The sequence below is a fragment of the Pyrgilauda ruficollis genome, unplaced genomic scaffold (genome assembly GCF_017590135.1).
Source record: "Pyrgilauda ruficollis isolate IOZ18807 unplaced genomic scaffold, ASM1759013v1 scaffold304, whole genome shotgun sequence".
Lineage (NCBI taxonomy): Eukaryota > Metazoa > Chordata > Aves > Passeriformes > Passeridae > Pyrgilauda > Pyrgilauda ruficollis.
In genome coordinates, this window is record NW_024524423.1 from 9238 (window position 1) to 29178 (window position 19941).

At 47.5% G+C, this 19941-nt stretch overlaps 1 protein-coding gene across 1 annotated transcript in view; it reads left to right on the plus strand.

Moving 5' to 3' along the window:
- The first annotated feature begins 6 nt into the window (after positions 1-6).
- Positions 7-19941, plus strand: part of NPEPPS (aminopeptidase puromycin sensitive) — a 32253-nt gene continuing 12318 nt past the window's right edge. The window contains exons 1-8 of the mRNA XM_041473869.1: positions 7-185; positions 8148-8232; positions 15621-15698; positions 16543-16664; positions 17408-17515; positions 18778-18978; positions 19391-19487; positions 19603-19636. Coding sequence (XP_041329803.1) covers positions 63-185; positions 8148-8232; positions 15621-15698; positions 16543-16664; positions 17408-17515; positions 18778-18978; positions 19391-19487; positions 19603-19636 — 848 coding nt within the window. The 5' untranslated portion in view covers positions 7-62. The remainder of the gene's footprint in view (positions 186-8147; positions 8233-15620; positions 15699-16542; positions 16665-17407; positions 17516-18777; positions 18979-19390; positions 19488-19602; positions 19637-19941) is intronic.

Here is a 19941-nt window from a genome sequence, read left to right on the forward strand (position 1 = left end):
CCCCCCCCGCCGCCGCCGCCCCGCCGGGGGGGGCGCAGCCCCGCACCCCCCGCGCTCCCGCCATGCCGGAGAAGCGGCCGTTCGAGCGGCTGCCCGCCGACGTGTCCCCCCTCAACTATGGGCTCTGCCTCAAGCCGGACCTCATCGACTTCACCTTCGAGGGCAAGCTGGAGGCCGCCGTGCAGGTAGGGCCCCCCCTTCTTCCTCCTCATCCTCCCCTTCCTCATCCTCCTCCTCCCGCCCCGCCCCCGAGGGGTCCCGCCGGCCCGCGCCCCCCGAGGGGACCCCTCGTGCCCCGGGGGGCCCCTCGATCCCCTCCTCACCCCCCGGGTGCTCCCTCCGGGCCCCGCTCCGGGCCGCTCGCCCCCTGCCCGGCCGTGCCCTGAGGGACCCCGCGCCGCGCTCCCCTCAGGGCCCGGCCGGGCAGGTGCAGGAGGCCCCTCGGGGCTCCCCCGCCTCTGCTCCGTGTTTCCGTTCACGATGGACGGACGAACCCGCTGCAAAGCCCCCCAGAGCCCTCCGGGACCCCCTAAACCCGGCGAGGCTCGGGGGCAGCCCCGCCCAGCCCCGCTGCGGCCCCCGCGGGTCCCCCCGGGCGGCTCCAGCCGGGGCCGGGCCGGGATGCGGGATCAGCCCGGGATGTGCCCGGCCGGGATCCCCGGTGCCCCCAGCCCCTCGGGGACCCCCGAGCCGCGCTCCGAGCGGGCCTGCGGGTGGACGGCGATTTTGCTGGAAAAGCCAAATAAGCCGTGAAAGGAGAAGTCCCCCCGGGGTGGCTCTCGGGGAGGGTAGGCCCCGGTGTCACGGAGAGCCTGGGGACCAGAGCCGGGGAAAAGGCTTGCGGAGCCGAAACGCTGCGGTTTTTTCTGCAAGGAGAGAAGAATCCTCCTCGCCGTGCTCGTGCTTCAGAGCCGGAACCAGTCCTGTGAAATCCTTCAAGTCTCTCCCAGTCATTCTCATTGGCTGCTCTGCCAAGATTTCCCGAATTTGCTTTCACGTCTTTTTTTTTTATTATTATTTATTTATTTATTTAATTAATTAATTTTTTTAGATTTTTCCTTGCGATTTGAGATTGGTATAGAATTATAAAGGGATAACTGCTTTGGGGCTTTTTTTTTTTTTTTTCTTTCTCCCCTGAAAATTAGATGGTCGCACGGAGAGCTTAAAGAAATATTTGAGGGAGGTTTTAAGTCTTGAGATGTGAGCAGATCTAAGCCTTGCTGTGCTGAAGGGGTGGTTAAACCTGGTTTTAACCAGGTAATAAATGCAAGGAGGCAGTAAAACCTGCAGGATCTGAAGCACAGGTAGAGAAGAAGGCGAGTTCTTTCCTGGGGAAGGCCCAAGGCTGGGGATGATGGGGAATCTTGTGACTTTGGGGACCTGCAGGAACCCAGGCAGACATGAGTAACTTTGTGTCATGTGACAGAAATATTGAAAACCTAAATCTGATCCTGGCTCAGGGGTTTGGTTCCAACCTCAGGGGCCTCTGCTGCCTTTTGGGGTGTTTCAGTTTAAAAAAGGCCGCTTTGAGAAATTCCCATTTTCTTCCCCTTTAATCCCGGCCACCTATTCCTGTCCTCACACCCCGGCCCTGTTACAGCTGTGGGGCTGTAAATGGGATCACTGAAATCATCCAGGTTAAAAATAACACTCGGGGGGAGGGGAGCAGTGGCTTTTTAAGTGGCTTTTTAAGCCACTGCTGAGGAGAGGAGCGGAGAGCAGCAGCCCTGGGAACGTGGCTGGGATGCAGGAATTGCCCGGAGGTGCCTCCTGGCAGGGCTGGCCGGTTTGCAGGTTTTATTCCTGGAGAGGAGTTTGAATATCCTGCTGTGTCCAGGTGGGTTGCTGGAGCAGAGGATTCCAGCTGGAGATGTGGAATCCCGCACTTCCCCAGCAGCGCCCAGGGCGTGTGCTGAGCGAGCAGCAGTGACCCCGCAGGTCCCAGGCTGTGAAATTTTCCTTTCCGCATCCTGGAGAGCTGCTCTGGTGTTCCCACAGGAGAGAGGAGGGGGAAAAACACCAAGGAACCCCAGAGGGCGAGGTTTTTGAAACAGATCTAAAGAATGTATCTTTATTTTGGATAACTTTTAACACCGTGAGGCCGGGAGGAGCCGCCTCCCGGCTGCCTGGAAGCGGGCAGGGAGGTGGATCAGGGGGGAGCTCACCTGCCCCGGCAGGGCTGTGGGTCTGGAGAGGTTTCCTGAGCTGCCAAGCACAGGGAAATCCCAGGAAATTAGAGGGGAACTGCTCTGCACCTTGATGGGCAGAGGAACAACCAGCTCGCCCGCAGGATGCTCTCTGTTCAGGGCTTGATGTACAAAAATTGATAACTATCAGCATATTTTTGGTCAGCTGGTCTAAAAAATAAGGCTTTTGGGGTCAAATTGCTTCAGTGAAGGACCTTTTCTACCTGAACCTGAGCTCAGCAGGGATGTTCTGTTTCCAGCACCCTCTGAGAGCTTTGGAGTTGCTGTAAACTCATTGAGGCAAAAGTGGGTTTGTGTTAAAACACAAAATTTTTGATTTTTGGGTGGGGGAAATACACGTGCTGCCTCCTCTTGAAGATGCAGTTTCTTGAATCGCAATCAGTAATAATTGCCAGCTCCTCTGCTCCATCCCAGCTGGATAATGGCAATAATCCACACCAGTGATGCTTCCCGAGCCACAGGGTGACTTCTGAGGCTCTGACACCAAAAATAAAAACCCCAAAAAACCTGGAAAAAAGTTTCCAGAGCCTCCAAAGTGCTTTGTTTGCTTTGTTATTTGGCATCTTTAAGAGCAGGGTGGAATTAGTGCAGGCTGTGGTGTTTAGTCAAGGTATTACAAGTAAACACTTGATCATTCTTACTCACTCCAGTAATAGGATTTGCAGCCCTCTGTGAGAATTTGGGGCTTTCAAACCCTAAAAAAAAAAATGTCCCAGCCTTGGCTTTGGGGCAGGACACTTGTGTTGGCTTTAGGACCTATAAATAACCTGCAGCACTTTGTGCCACAATAATAAATGTTGCCACTTGCATGGCAACTCCAGATAATCTTCAGGGGATAAAACCTCTGGTGATGCAGAAGATAAGAGGTGGCAGCAGATTCCAAAGCCTGGGAAGAGGAGTGGGGACCTGTTTGTGGTTTGTTCCCGTGCTCAGCTCAGGGAATTGTCCCTCCTGGATAAAGGAATGAGCCTGAAACCTTGACAAGTTGGATTTCACAGCCCTTTTTGGAGCTGTGCTTCTGGAGGCTCTGGTAACCCAGCTATTGCAATTTTGACCGGTTATTCCAGATTTTTAAATAATATAATTTGTGGCCACATGAATACTTTTGAAGTCCGTGCAGTTGTGTAACAATTACATAAACTGACAGTACATAATTCCCATTTATCACAGCTGAAAACCCCAAAAAATCCTTAAATGAACTGTTTCACAAGGAAGCCTGGTCCCAGCTGGGACAGAGTGTGGCTGTGGGAGAGCCAGGGCTGGAACAGAGTCTCCTGCTCACACTCCTGTGATTGTTCTGCCACTTATGTCATCTCCCAGCATTTAAACTTGATTTGTGGAGGGCGTGGGGATGCCTCTCCACGAGCACAATTAAGATTGTGGGGTGGAAATGGTTCATTTTCATTATTCCTCTGTTAGTTGGAGCTTTAATTACGCCAGCCTTGGCTCTCAGGGCCTGGTTATCAGCACAGGGCACTTGCATTACTCAGTGTCTGGGTCAAACTTGACTTTTTCCTTTTTTTTTCCCACTTTCTTGGCTCTTGGGAGGGTTGGAACAAAGGAGGGATGTGTGGCCCTGGTGTTGTCCAGCAGCAGAAACAAAGCTGCCTCCAGCTTTTGAGCTTTTGAATTGGATTTTTTAATGCTGCAAGGATCACCTGCGAGGGGCAGGGCTGCCTCCCCACTTCCTGCTGTTTCCCTGCCCATGAATTCCCTTCCTTACAGCTGATTCACTCCCCTCCCTGCAAACTCCACCGGGGTGCTCCTTGATTGTGGAACAACTTATCTGGGCAGAATTTACAGCCCAGCCTCTCAAATCCCTGCCGCTGCAGCATTTAATGCATCTCTGGCAGATTTAGCAATATTTAACTGCTTGTCTGCTGCTTTTTATAGGTTCGTTATGCAACCTGTGCTGGCCTGAGGAATGTATAGAGCTGGTCAAAGATTAATGGTGACACTCTGGGGTGGGATCCTGGGGAAATGGAGCTGGCTGGGTGTAGTATTTGTGCTCCTGGGGAGTGGGGAACTGGTCCAGGATAAATCCTCTGCGCTCCAACCTTGGAATTTGCATTTCCAGCTCATTCAATTAAACCTGGAGTGGAGGGTTAAAGGGCCTGGCAGCACCTCAGGGCTCTCCTCGTCTCATCAGCTCAAAAAATTGAGTTTTTTTACCCTTGTCCCCCCAAAAAAGCTCCTTGAGCCCCATAATTCCCCAGACTGGGGTGGATTTGCAGCGATCACCAAAGGGATTTGCTCACCCCTGTGAATCCGACACCTCTGGAGCTGGGTGTGCTTTGGAACCAAGGGAACTTTTCCAGTGGGCCAATTAGTCCTGGCCTTGTTAATTTTACTCCTTGGCCGCCGGAATTTGCTGGAGATGCAGGTTAATAAATCTCTTTGTTGCTCTCCTCATTGAAGGTTTGAATTCTTACAGAAGACAAGCCCTGGAACACAAATCCAGAGCAAATTTAGGTGTCTATTTTTAGAGAGAAAATAGCTAAAAACACACACAGTTGTTGTAGTGCTGCTTTTAGAAAAGGGCTCTGGAGCCGTGTGACAAGATTGGAATTATCTGGAATTAATTTTGGCTCCAGGAGATCCCTTTGGATGCACCTCAGCCTGTATTTCAGGTAGGCTGGAGCTCAAATCCCTGTTCCTGATATCCTAAAACATTGGAAAAATATTTTCCATTAAATCCTTTCCTGCTTTGACCACCAAAAGCTTTACAGCACCCTTAGGTTTTCTTTGGTGGAGATAAAAAATCAACATTTTTAACTCTTCTTCCATCAAACATTAAACTTTTTTTAGAGGGGATTTCAGCTGTTTTCTCCTGCTGGGTGAATTTTCCCTTCCCTGCTCGTGGTGCCTGAGTCTGACCTCAAAATAGTGTTTGAATTCTGGTTAATTCAGTCTTCAACTTAATTCATCAAAAGCCAGGAGTTTGCAATCCTGAACCATTCCTTCCCTCCAGATATTCCTCTTGGCCCACCTGGTTTCTGAGCTGTGCAGAACTGCTCTTCTCTCCATTATTTCAATTTAATTAATTAATTTTCTTGCTGAAAAGTCTATTTCTGATTTATTTCTGATTTATTTCTGATGTTCCAGAGCAAGGTGAAGCAGGGTGACAACCCCACACGTTGCTGACTGCTTCTACCTCATGCAGAAATCTGCTTTTTTTGGCCTTTAATACATAAAAATCACTGAATGAACAGAATCTCTTCCTTCCAGAACGTGGCATTTTGGAGGGATAAAAGTTCATTTTTAAATAAATTCGTTTTTGAGCTGTTCCTGGCCATCAGTGCCCCGTGCTGGGACAGGTTCTGCTCCTGTTCTGTTTTTGTTCTCACAGGTGTGGCTGCACCTCTGAGCAGGGAGGAGGCTCCTGCTGGAGCCTGGCTGGCAGCAGGAAAAATTCATTTTCCCCTCAGAATTCAATTCTCAGAAGGTGCTGAGCTCTGCAGGCAGAATTTCTGCCTGTACACTGAATTTCACCCTTTTTTTTGGGGTAGGGGGATAGCTTAAAAAATGAGCTTTTTTACCCTCCTGGCTCATTTTAGATATTTTCTACTATGCTGCTCTCTCGTAAAACTGGTTTGATATTGGTAGGAAGTGAGGAAAAAATACCCAAAAATAGATAAATGCCTGTTTAAGGAGCCTCTGGATTTTCTCTGCTTAAACCTAAACTTTCTTATTTTGCAGGCTCAGTGCTCCACTGAAAGTTGTGTCCTGGAAAAAGTTGTTTTTTAAAGATCAAGCCCATTGTTAAACTCACATTGTCTGCAATTTGGACAGCTCCGAATCCAGAGAGATTTGGGTTTATAGATTGAATAAAGGTCTCCAGACACTTATAAAAAGCTTTTCTCATCCTGATTTTTCTGTGCTTTAGAAAAACCTTGAGAAACCCCCCAAGCTCCAGTATTGTGGTAAAAACTGTTGAGCCTTGATTTCTGGGTTTGGGGGAAGCTTTGTAATTTTTCAGTTTTATGCACTCAGAATTAAAAAAAAAAAAAAATGTGGATTTCAGGTTGTAAATCTTTCCTGGAAAAGTCAAATCTACCCTGTGTCACCTCAGCTGTTAGACTTGCTCTCAGTGCTCTGCAAAAACTCTCTTTTCACAGTCAGGTTGGGTTTATTAATTAAAATTAATTTGATTTGAATTCCATCAAGAGGTGAAAGCAGCCGTGCTGCACCTCTCGGTGTGACACCACCGCAGGGAGCAGGAGCGGGGAGGAGGCACCCAAAAAGTGCAAAACATAACATTTCTTTGCATAATATTTATTAATTAAACAATTCCAGGGACGTTTGTCAGGTCAGAGGGGTCGGGGTGGGTGGGGCTGGTCCTCCCTGCATCCCACACCTGTGGAATCACAAATTTGAGTTCCTGGGTCCTCCCTTCTCCATGAGATGACTCGAATTTGGGTTTTCTGTCCCAGGTGACCATTCCTGGCTCATTCCCAGCTCCTCCCCTCACTCAGGTCCCAGGCCCTGGTGGCACAGGCAGGACTGGGGGACACCTGAGCCTTTTCTTGTGGCTTTACAAACAAAACAAAATCATCATTTGTGTGCTGCCTGTGAGGTGAGCCGGCCTGAGCACGCACAGGGTGTGGAATCGTGGAATTGGGGCTGGAAGGGACCTGAAATGCCATCCAGTGCCACCCTGCCATGGGCAGGGCACCCCTTCAGTGGGCCGTTCCAGGGATCCAGGGCAGCCACAGCTTCCCTGGGAACCCCATCCCAGGGAAGGATTCCTTCTTAATGTCCCACCCCACCCTGTCCTCTGGCAGTTTAAACCCACTCCCCCTTTTCCTGGCACTCTTGGAAATTCATTCCATTTTCCTTCCTGCCTCCTTTCAGGGAGCCTGAACCCAGGTCACCCCTACACCTGCTCTTCTCCAGGCTGAACAATCCCACCTTTCCCTCTTTTTTCCCAGCTTTTCCTCCCAGCAGAGCTGCTCCCTCCCTCTGATCCCCTCCTCTGCACTCTCCTTGTCCAGACCCCAGGCTGGAGGCAGCTCCAGCGCGTTCCTGCTGCCCAGTTCAGACGTGGATACCTGCAATGATGGGTGCAGGTGTTCCCAGGGCATTTTGAGGTTATAATAATGAGGGAAAACAAAAAAGGGATGGAGTTTCTTAGGCTTTAATGAGCTGATCCTGGGGTAGGAAGCAGTTTCTTTATGCCTGTGTTAAATCTGGTTGGTTGTTACAGGAATTTTTACTCCTTTATTTAAGAAACTGCTGGTGCCTCCTGCTAGAAATCCTACCCTGGACAAGCTGGATTCCCAGCTTGATCCAGCCTGATCATTCTGGTGGTTCCAGCCATAAATGTCTGAATAACTCCCTGGTTTAACTCCCAAATATTTTACCCCTTTGTAATTAATTTTTATTTAATTTGAATTCCTCTGTATTCAGGCTCTCGCGTTCAAGCAGAGAACTGGCACAGCCCCACGGTTTATTCCTACGCTGGGAGCTGGCACTTGGTAAATAAAGCAAAGTGTGAGGAGCCAAGAGCTGGCAGAAGGGAAGCTCCCAGGAAAGGGGAAGGAGAATCTCCTGGCAGATGTTTTTCAGTGAGGAGTTCTGACAGCCTGGAGCACGCACAGAGGTTGTGTTGGTGCTATCTCCAAAGGAGATTTTCACTCTGCTCTCCCTTAGGCCGTGCCCAAAGGAGGCTGATGGGCTCAGGATCTGTTTTTATTGGGTTTGGAGTCCCAGGCCTGCACAAGGGCCCCATTGTGAAGTTTTCAGCCCTGTTTTTTACCCAGCATTAAACAATTCCCAGTGGAGATGAGCGGCTGAGCACAGCTCGTGCTCTGCAGTACCTCCTTCTCCTTCCCCATCCCAAACACCCAACTCTCCTTCAAACAGCTGCAGGTGCTTTTTACATGGATGAGAGCTGAGAATTCCCATTTCTTCCTGGCGCTGATGGCGTTTCTGTTGCAGGTGAAAAATGCAACCAACCAAATCGTGATGAACTGCGCCGACATCGACATCATCACTGCGTCCTACGCCCCGGAAGGAGACGAAGGTAGGAGCCCTGCTTGGTTTCGTTTCTGCCTCTGCAGCTGCTGCCAGCAGCCCAGCAGCTCTGATAACAAACTGGGTGCATGGTTTGATCAGCCCAGCCTCGCCCCTGGAAGCACAGAATTCCTTGTCTTGGCTCCCTGCTGGCCATCATGGCTGCCACTGGTGTAATGGTAAAGAATTCCTTCAGCTGGGTTATGGTGAAGAATTCCTTAATTTGTGTTATGGTAAGAATTCCTTCAGTTGGGTTATGGTGAAGAGTTCCTTCAGCTGGGTTATGGTAAAAAATTCCTTCATTTGTGTTACGGTGAAGAATTCCTTCAGCTGGGTTATGGTAAAGAATTCCTTCAGTTTTGCTGTGGTGAAGAAACTCTTTCATTTGTGTTTTGGTAAAAAATTCCTTCATTTGTGTTACGGTGAAGAATTCCTTCATTTGTGTTATGGTAAGAATTCCTTCAGCTGTGTTACAGGAAAGGAATTCCTTGTAAAGAATGCCTTCAATCTCCTCCACCTCTCCTGAGGTGTGTAGGCAGAGGATGCTGGGCTGCTTTGATATTATTTTTATATCCTGATATCATGTAAATTTCTGAGAACTTCTGTACCTATGGATTTGGGAATATTGACAAAATCCCTGACAGGGAATGCATCAATAACAGCCTGCAGAAGGAAATAGTCCCAGGAAAGGATTTGGAAAGCACAGAAAACACTTAATTGGCATTTAGCAGGATTTTCTGAGTGTTGGACAGCATGGAAAAATGTGATTGTGAGGAGGAGACCAGGGTGGGATCCAGCTCAGGGAAAGGCTGGGAGCTCCTGGAGAAGTTTGTGACCCTCAGCTGCAGCCACTGACTTCCCCAGGTCTGTCTGGGGGATTTGCAAACACCAAAGGCCTTTAGCAGCTGAGGTGTGACGTGCAGGAGCTGTGGAGAGCCAGGGTCTCACCGTGGGCACGGCCTTGGTGGCTCTCAGGGAGCTCTGCCCTTCACCTGCTCCTGGAAGCCTGCAGAGAGCAGGAACAGCCGCAGGGCGCCCGTTCCACCAGGGAATGCCCCTTTCCATGAGGAAAATACCACAGAACACTTGCTTAGAGGCGTGCTTAGGGATTAATGGGATGGGGGGAAGGTGTTCTTTGGGCAGATTTAAACTTGGTTATTTGTGCAGCAGCTGGACAGAGGGGAGGAGAGGGCTGGATAAAGGTGAGGAGAGGGCTGGACACAGGTGAGGAAAGGGCTGGATAAAGGTGAGGAGAGGGCTGGATAAAGGGGAGGAAAGGGCTGGACAGAGGTGAGGAAAGGGCTGGATAGAGGGGAGGAAAGGGCTGGACAGAGGGGAGGAAAGGGCTGGATAGAGGGGAGGAAAGGGCTGGATAGAGGGGAGGAAAGGGCTGGACACAGGTGAGAAGAGGGCTGGATAAAGGGAAGGAAAGTGTTTGGAGACCTGAAGAAGAAGAGGGATGTGAATTTCTGCAGTGGGTTTGTGGGGCTGGTTCCAGCTCTGTTAGCCCATGGATTTGCACAGGGAAGAGCCAGGGCTGGCAGCACCCAGGGACAGGGGAGTGTCCCTGCCCTGGCAGGGGTGGCACTGGGTGGGATCTGAGGTCCCTTCCCACCCAGACCATTCCGTGATGCCGCTTTCCAGTCCTCGTAGCATTGCTCCGCTTTTACAGGTGGAGAAATGGGCTCAGGAGGGGATTTGGGGAAGAAATCCCTCGCAGTGAGGGTGCCAGGCCCTGGCACAGTGCCCAGAGCAGCTGTGGCTGCCCTGGGTCCCCGGCAGTGCCCGGGACAGGGCTCGGAGTGTCCCTGGAGGGCAGGGGTGCCACTGGAGGGGATTCGAGGCCCCCCCACCCAAAAGGCTCTGGAATCCCGGGATCCCGAGCAGAACGTCCCCACCCAGCTTTGCATTTGAGCAGGTTTGATTTCTTTTTCGGTTCTGAAGGATGCTTTGGGCGTGAGGAAGCTGCTCGGGGAGGAGGGCGTGTGTGGGAAAGCAGAGCTCAGCTCAGGAAGGGCCCAGGAGGATCCTGGAACCCACCGGGGATGGGGAATGTCCCCAAGTGCTCGGGGCTGTCCCCTGGCACCCCGGCTGTCCCTGCCCCTGCCTGGTGGTGGGTTATTAATTATTAATTAGGAGAAATACCTTCTGAGGGGTTATTGCTCCTCCTGAGTAACGAGGAGATAACGAGTGGTGGTGAGAGCAGAGCGACAGGAATTCCAGAGTTTGTCACTGAGAAAATGGAAATAAAGGGGAAAAGCACCCAGGAATTCCAGAATTTGTCATGGAAAGTTAAAATTAATATTAAAATGAATAAAAGGGAAAGGATAAAATGAAAATACTGAAGTTAATAAGATTAGAATGAATAAAATGAAAATTAAAACATGAAAATAGAACAGAAAGAATGAAATTAAAAGAATAAAATCAATCAAATTAAAATTATGATAATAAACAGAATTCAAATTTATAATTAAAATTACTATTAAAATAGCTTAAAATTTGAAAGTATTTAGAAATTTTAAAATAAATTTAAAAAAATATATAAAAACACTGAATTCCCATGGTCACACCCAGGCTCCACGGGGTTAAAACCAGATCTGAGGGATTTGGGAACGTGCCAAGGAGCAGAATGGCTTTGGAAGGAGAATTGCACGGAATTGGCACCTGTTGATACCCTGTGCTTGGGGATGGGAGCTGTGGAACTGCTCCCCAAAAATGAGCCCTGCAGACATCAGCTCCTGGGAGTTCACCCCTGGAGCTGTGGAGGAGTTGATGGTGCTTGTAAAGAATTGTCACCCTGCCTTCTCTGGGCAGGAGTTTGTCTCACCCTCGCTAAAAATAACAAATAATTGGGAATTGATCTCCTTTCCCAGCCTGAAAAGCAGCGCTGGCACAGAGATTTCATCTAGCAGACCCCAGTTCCTTGTTTAAGGAGCTGGTCTGGTGACTTCTGTGCAGAATAATTTGGTTTTTTGCCCAGTCCCTGTCAGCGCCCCTGCCCTGCAGGTTGTGGCTGCAGCTCCGTGCCCCGATGGGCACAGCACAGGGCAGGACTTTGGAATTGTAATGCAGGTCTGCAGGGAAATCAGATTATTGCCCAACGTTGGACAGGAAGCTGAGGGAGGAATTTTTGCTGAGTAACAACAGAGCAGCAAGAACTGAGCAACAAAAGCAGCAGAGTGAGCACTGGGGAGCAGAAATTCCTCAGTTTCATCCCAAAACTCAGCTTGGTCTGTGCCAGCAATGCTGTAATGGAACAAAGCTGCTAAAGCACCAGAGCTTTCCATGGCTGCATTCAAACTGCCTGGGCAGTTTTATATTTTGTTTTCTCCTCAGAGCTGGTTTGCTTTTTTGGTGTTTTTTGGGTTTGTTTGGTTTTTTTTTTTTTTTGGTTTTTTTTTTTTGGGGGGTTTTTTTTGTTTGTTTTGTTTTGTTTTTTGGTTTTTTTTTAACGTTTCCAGTGGAATTTTATCACCGAGGTGTGCACGTGTCCTGATGGATGCCTTGGCTCAGGAAGAGCAAGGATGAGCTGGAGTTTCAGAAAAATGTCAGTTTTTGGAAGGGGCTGAGTTTCATCCTGGGGATGTGAAGGAGTTTGGAGCTTCCTGTGAATCCTCTCTCAGCTGTGGAATTGGGGAGTTTGCTTGGAATCCCCTCAGATCCTGGGGGTCCAGAGGAGTTCCTGAGCTCCAGGGGTTCCCTGGGGATGCAGCAGCTCTGGGGGTGTTTGTGCAGGGAGGATTGGGCTGTGCCCAGACCTGAGGAGGTTTTTGAGGACTGAATTCGTTATTTTGGTCTTTTCCTTCTCCGTGTGATGGGGATGGGCCTGGATGTTACACCAGAGATTTGGGTGCTGGTTAAAAAAAGAAACAAATAAAAAAAACCCCAAAAAACCCAAAACCCAAACAAACCAACCAAAACAATTAAACCCAAACCTTAATTACCCTGTGACTTCTCCACACCACGGAAGGGCTCCTTGAAAAATTTCCGTCTTGGAAAAAATTCCATTTTGAGAAAAATTCCGTTTTGAGAAAAATTCCATTTTGAAAAAAATTCCATTTTGAGAAAAATTCCATTTTGAGAAAAATATTCCATTTTGAGAAAAGTTCCATTCTGAAAAAAATTCCATCTTAAAAAAAAAAAATATCCATTTTTAAAAAAAAACTCCGTCTTGAAAAAAATTCCGTTTTGAGAAAAATTCCATTTTGAAAAAAATTCCATTTTGAGAAAAATTCCATTTTGAGAAAAATTCCATTTTGAGAAAAATTCCATTTTGAGAAAAATTCCATTTTGAAAAAGCGCGGTTTGCTCTGGCCTTGCGGGGTCCGGGCTCTCCGGGGTGCAGCAGGTTTGGGATCGTCCATGGCTGGATCCCTCTGCAGGAAATGGGATTTATTCCAAATTCTCCCACAATTCCATTTTGAGAAAAAATCCATTTTGAGAAAAATTCCATTTTGAAAAACCCCGCTTTGCAAAAAGGCGCGGTTTGCTCTGGCCTTGCGGGGTCCGGGCTCTCCGGGGTGCAGCAGGTTTGGGATCGTCCATGGCTGGATCCCTCTGCAGGAAATGGGATTTATTCCAAATTCTCCCACTCCAGCACCTCAAACCTGCAGCAGTCCCTCTCCATTTCGTGTATTTTTCTGATTTAAGTGGGAATCTTACTCCTAGGCGCTTCCTCCCTTGATTTTCATTTTCTCCCATCTTATTTTCTTTTTCTCCATGACAAAAATTTTTAAAAATCCCTTTTTTTTTCCTCCATCTCCAGCAGCTTTTTCCTTCCCCAGCCCGGGCTGTGCTGCAATGTGCAAGTGATTAACTTGCAACCTTGCAGTGCCAAATGCAGAGCTGGGCTCCTCTCTCCAGGAGCTTTTGTGTTCCGGAGCCTCTGCTGCGCTCAGCCCCGCCAGGAGCAGCTCCCCTGACTCCAGCAGAAAGTATTGTCCAGTGTTTCCCGTGGTTTGTTGCTCTGGATTAAATTATTGGCATTGAATAAGGAGTTTAAACAAATAACCTTCAAAAACAAAGGCAAAAAAACGAACAAACAAAAAAACCCCAAAACATATCACAAAAAAAAAAAAAAAAAAAAAACCAACCAAAAAAAACCCCAACCCAAAAAGACTCCCCCAAAAAAAGGAAACAAATAAACAAAAAAAAAAAGAGTGAAAATGTAATTTGGAATCTTTGGTTCTTGCCCTGTTCTTTTGGGGTGTGATTTGTAAGGAGCTGCTTGGAGATTCAGAAAACCCTGGAGCTTTCAGTGTTTCTTCTTCCAGCCTTGGTGATGTTCACCTCTTTTTTTTTTTTTTTTTTTGGGACAAGTTAAAACTTCCAAAGCAGCAGAAATTCCACAAATTCAAACCCAAACAGAGAGCCTCCAATTGAGAGAGGAGGAGGAAAGCTGACATCCATTGTCAGCCTTTGGCAGAAGCTCCACACGTTCCTGTGTACTCCTGAATCCCAGGAGGCTGCAGGATCAGATCCTTGCCTTTAGAAGCTGTAAAAAAAATATATATATATATATATAATTTTTATCTTGTAGCTTTGCCGTGGTGGTGTTTAAAAACCCCCCAAAGTCCGGGTGGGGAGCGTTGCTGCCCCCCTGGGCTGGTCAGGGACTCTGAGCACGGTCCAGCAGCAGGATTCCTCAGCTGATCAGTGGCTATTGATTGATTTATTGATGAATCAGTACATTCCCAGCAGGTGTCCTGCCCCTCTCATTGCTCTGATGGAGTCTGGAAATAACCAGGACCAAAATCAGCAGCCAGCTCCTCTCTGCAGGACCCCAACCCAGCAGGATTGTTCTCCTCCAGATCTTCCTCTCCTGGCTCATTTTCTGCCTCGGTATCCCCAGTTTTAAGAAGAAAACTCAAACTTTCATTTTTGATTTTTGATATTTGCTGGCAGCTGGGTGTCCTCGGATGGATTCTTCTTCAGTGCTCAACTCAGCTGATTTGTAAAATCTTGGAAATCCTCAGCACGGATCAGAAGAGCCTAAAATTGAGCCTGCAATTGATCCTATAGAGGTTTTTTTTTAATATAATTATTCCTGCGCTGTGTTTTGCTGTGTTGGAGCCTTTCAGTGCTCTGCACCCCAGCACTGTGGTTAACCCAGACTGAACCCTGAGCAGAGCTCTGTGAAACCTGTACTTAAACCTAATTCCTTCCTGCAGCTGCTGCGCTGAGCAGAGCTCGGAGTTAGCTCGGTTCAAGGCTGGGATCACACAGCTCCAGAACAAACAGCTCTGCAAATTCCAGCACAGCAGCAAAGCCAGCTTCCCTTTCCCTCGGCAGCCTGGAGCATCCTGCAGGGGCTGAAACCCAACGCCACGAGTGACACCCGAGCAGGAAAACGAGTCCTTTTGTGACCAAAGCTGTCGTTTCAGCCTGCCTCTGTCCTTCAAGGCCTTGTTAAATGGCAGGGTTTTGTTTTGGGGTGAGGAGTGCCTGGCTGTGTCCGGGCTCGCCGCCCTTGGCAGCTGAAGGTGCTGGCTTGGAGCAGATTTCGGGTTCTTGGATGATCATTTCTTACAGGTTGCAGCAGTGGCTGAGCACGGAGGGAGCAGAGTGTGCAGAGTGAGGTTCTCTGGGGTTATTCCAGATGTTTTTTGGCTGAATGAGAACAGATCCACATCCCCTTGGAGGATGTGGTGGAATAGAAGGGAGAAGCAGCACCAGGTGCTCCAGGACAGTCTCATCCCCGTGCACAGTTTGCATTTTTGCATCTACAAATCTTACTCCTAGGTGCTTCCTCCCTTTGTTTTCATTGTCCTGTGCTGTGTAAATACCAAATTACCCCATTTTTGGGTGCCTTTGGCATCCTCTCCCTGAGCAGAGCAGGAGCCCCAAAGTAGGGCCCTGCTTCAGAAGGCATTTCTGAAATAAAATCAACATTTATTTTGTGGTTAAATCCAAGCAACCCCCCACCATTGCTGGGGAGATTAATGGGATTTTCAGAGTGAGAGCCACAAATGAGGTGAATAAATCCTAAGCATCCTGTTTGGGATAATTAATAGGAATGCTGCTGCACTGATGGGAATGTTTACCAGCAAGGGCAGCAGTTTGGGGCAGTATTTCACCATTCCTGGGGCACAGATCCCATTTTTCCTGCAGGTTTTTCAGCACCGTTTCTCTCCTGGAATTCCCACCACGACATTCCCGGGACACACAAATCCCAATTTTCCTGCAGGTTTGGGGTTTTTCAGCCCAACTTTCCCTCCTGGAATTGCCACCACGAGGGAGGATTCCTGTTCCTGTGGTTCCTCACATGGAATCGCTCAGAATTCCTCAGAATTCACTCAGAGCTGTCGAGCTCAGCTGCTTTGGGTGAATTTGCAGAGTTTGGAGCCCAAACCCCTTTCCAGGATGGTTCTGATCCCAGTGATGCTTTTCCCTTTGCAGAGGTTCACGCCACAGGGTTCAACTACCAAAATGAGGATGAAAAGGTCACTCTGTCCTTCCCCAGCACCCTGCAGAAAGGTAAGAGCCCTCCCTCCCTCCGGGGCCTTGCAATTCCTTCCTGGAATTCCCCACTCGGCTGTGGAGCCTCTGGAATTGCAGATTTGGGCTGATTTGTGCTGAAATTTGCCCCCAGCCCCCTGAGCAATGGTGCTTTCCCTGCTGGTGGGAGGCAGCAGCAGCTCCTGCCTCTCCTCGGGGCACGGGGAACTTTGGGATTAGCGCAGGATTTTCCTCCCTGCCCACCCTGGGGTTTTCTGAAGATGCTCCAGCTCTGAGGAGCCCCTTGGTTGTCAAAACTCAGCTCCTCGCTTTGGATAAAGCTTCATTTCATCTGGAAATGTATTTTTTTTTAATAATTTCACCTGGATAAGCACTAATAAAGAGGCTGTATGATGATGATGAAGCTGGAATGTTTGATCCTGTGGGATCCTGGCCAGCTCAGCTTTCCCTTTATTTGCACTGAGACACCCAGGGCAGATCTGGATTCATTTATTTATTTATTTATTAATAATTTTATCTGGATAAACAGCACTAAGAGATTGTGGGATGATGATGATGATGAGAGATTGTGGGATGGTGATGGTGATGAAGCTGGAGTGTTTGATCCTGTGGATCCTGTGCCGCTCAGAATTCTGCGCAGGATGAATCCTGAGCCTGCCTCAGGGCTCTGAAGGGGCCGAGCCCCATCTTGCCCTTGAGCACCCCATCATTAACTTCCCAGAATCCCTAAATCCCGGAGTTTTGCAGCCTTTGCCCCACGTTTCTCTGGGAAGCAGAGCCGTGGGGTCCCTCTGTGTGGCTGCTGTGTTGGAAGCAATCCAGCCCGGGGCTCCGGCCCCGCCTGACCGCGCCTCTCCTGCAGGGACGGGGACGCTGAAGATAGACTTTGTGGGGGAGCTGAACGACAAAATGAAAGGGTTCTACCGCAGTAAGTACAGCACGCCCGGCGGGGACACGCGCTACGCCGCCGTCACCCAGTTCGAGGTGAGCCCCCCGCGCTCCCGCTGCCCTTGGGGCGGGCTGCACTCCCACTTGAAGGGGTATTGTATTTTACCTGACTTTGAATTTAAACTCGTTATTGAGTTTTAATTTATTTCATTTTTATTTTACATTTTTATTCTAATTTCATTTCATTTTTGTTTTTATTTTCATTTTTATTTTCATTTTTATTCTAATTTAATTTTATTTTCGTTTTTATTTTCATTTTTATTTTCATTTTTATTCTAATTTAATTTTATTTTCGTTTTTATTTTCATTTCCTTTTCTTTTCTTTTTCTTTTCTTTTTATTTTAATTTCATTTTTATTTTTATTTTCATTCCATTTTTATTTCCATTTTCATTTCTAACCAGGATTTGTGCTGGTAACAGCAAAGACACATTTTCTCACCTTCATCCGTGCTCTCTGGTTGACCATCAGCAGCTCCCTTTGTTGTCCCTCCTGCTGGGGGGCTCAGGGCTGGGCTGGAGCTCCCCGGGGCTCTGTCCCAGCACAAACAGATTTTTGGGGTTCTTGTGGTTCCTGGTGCTGCCACTCCTGCCATGGCTCTGCTAAACTTGGACAAACTTTTATTTAAAACCAGGAGTGAAAGAACAAAAAGCTGATTCAGAGGTCAGGAGTGCAGGGAGGAAACCAAGCCACGATCCTCCCTCTTTTGCTGGAAATAAATTGAATTTCTGTGGGTTTTTGCCACGATCTGCTGTGATTTATTTAATTCTCTTTTTTCCAGGCCACTGATGCTCGCAGAGCTTTCCCTTGCTGGGATGAGCCTGCAATTAAAGCAACGTTTGATATTTCTTTGGTGGTTCCCAAAGACAGAGTAGCTTTGTCAAATATGGTAAGTTTTAAAATATTTTAATGAAATATGCTGTTGATAATTAATAATTTGCCTTGATAGCAGCCGGGAATGAAACCTGCCATAAATGGGGAGAGAAACACAAAATCTGGTGGTTTTAAAAAAATAAAATTGATTTTATGTGCTGCTTGATGAAGAGGGACTGGGGAAAAATCCTTTGTGAGTTTTCCTCTCTGGGTTTCTGTCCAGAGCTGGGGTAAAACGTGGAAGCAGAATAAACACAAACAAACACAAATGAGCATTTTTCATTTGCTGCCTGCACGTGGTTTTAGGTGATGGTACTGGAGAAGAATTGGCTTTATTTAAAAATAGGCTTTATTTATTTGTAAATAAATTATAAATACATTTATTTCTAAATTAATAAAGCCTGGCCTGGCCCTGCCACAAAGTTTTTGTGTCTGGGTTTATATCAATAATATGCTAATGTAACAAACAGAAATATAATATGAAAATAATATATCATATGCATTACATAATAATTATAATTTTATTCACTATAAAAATAGTAATGTTTATAATTACACTCTAACCACATTATAATTAATATTAATATTATTTATTAATATTTTATGGTAATAAAATCACACCTCCAGCTGGGATGGGGCACTTCAGCCACGAGAGAGCTCCTTGAAAACCCCAAATCCCTTGAATTTTAACCACAAGGAGGGAATGGTTTCTCCAGCATGTTGGGAATTCCCACTTTGGAGCAGGCACGATGCACCTGAGGGGTTTTATCCAAACAATGCCAGTCCTGGAGCTGGAAAGTTGCTCATGATGGTAACTTAGGAGTTATTTTGGAGCAACTCCTGGAATGGTTTGAGATTTAACTCGTTTAGTGAGGACAAAGAATCAGCAGCAGGAGTGAAACCCATCCAGAAATCCCATGTAGAAATTCCATTTCTGGGCGTTCTTTTCAAGCCTCTCTTTCCCAAACCCTTTGTGTCATAAAAAATACAACACTGGGATAAAAAATCCCCCTTTTGGAGCCCCAAACCCCAAATTTACAGCACTGGGGTAAGAAATCCCCCTTTTGGAGCCCCAAACCCCAAATTTACAGCACTGGGGTAAGAAATCCCCCCCATTTCTCTGCATGTCACACCCCAAATTTACAGCACTGGGATAACAAATCTCCCTTTTGGAGCCCCAAACCCCAAATTTACAGCACTGGGGTAACAAATCCCCTTTTGGAGCCCCAAGCCCGTTTCCCTGCAGCTCACACCCCACGTCCCCCTGCCGTTGCCCAGAACGTGGTGGAGCGGCGGCCGTACCCCGACGACGAGAGCCTGGTGGAGGTGAAGTTCGCGCGCTCGCCGGTCATGTCCACGTACCTGGTGGCCTTCGTGGTGGGCGAGTACGACTTCGTGGAGGCGCGCTCGCAGGACGGCGTGCTGGTGCGCGTCTACACGCCCGTGGGCAAGGCCGAGCAGGGCAAGTTCGCCCTGGAGGTAAGGCTGGGGGGGTTTGGGGCCTGGGCACCGCTGAAATCAGCGAGTTCCCGGAGGTAAATCTGGGTCAAGCTTGGGGGGTTTGGGGTCTGGTCACTCACTGAAATCTGGGAGTTTTGGGGTTTTTTTCCTAGTTTCAGTCATAAATCCTAATTTCTTAACTGCAGTCACAATTTCTTTGTTCCAGTCAGAATTTCCTAGTTTCAACCATAATTTCTTCGTTTCAGTCATAATTCCTTAGTTTCAATCCTAATTTCTTAATTGCAGTCACAATTTCTTTGTTTCAGTCAGAATTTCCTAGTTTCAACCACAATTTCTTCGTTTCAGTCCTAATTCCTTAGTTTCAGTCACAATTTCCCAGGTGTTGCCCAGTTCCAGGTTAACAGAACATTTCTTCTCTCGTTTCTTACAGGTTGCTGCTAAAACTCTGCCTTTTTATAAGGACTACTTCAATGTTCCTTACCCTCTTCCTAAAATTGATCTCATAGCTATTGCAGACTTTGCTGCTGGTAAAGTAACTCGTTTTATTGCTGAAATTGTGTTTTGTTTGAATTTTTGTATTAAAATACCTTTAGGAAGAGGTGTGGATCAATATCAATAAACCTTTGTATTTATTTTATAAAGGTGCCATGGAGAACTGGGGCCTTGTTACTTATAGGTATGATGTTAAAATACTGTCTTTCCCCCTCTTTGTTCATTAATTCTTGGAGTTAATTGGATTCATTTGAGGCAGCTCTAATTGCTGGGTGTCATCCCAAATCAGACAGAGCCAATCCTTTCGATTTTTAGTTTGGTTTGGATGATTTTGGTGGTGTTGTTGCAGCTCAGGAAGGCAAAAATCAGCCACTGGCTGAGGGTTTGAAATTGAAAAAACCTTCTTGGCCCCTTTTTTCCCCATAAAATCTCCTGACACAGCTGGGAGAGTTTATTTTATCTCATAGGTAAATTTGGCAGCCACAGAGT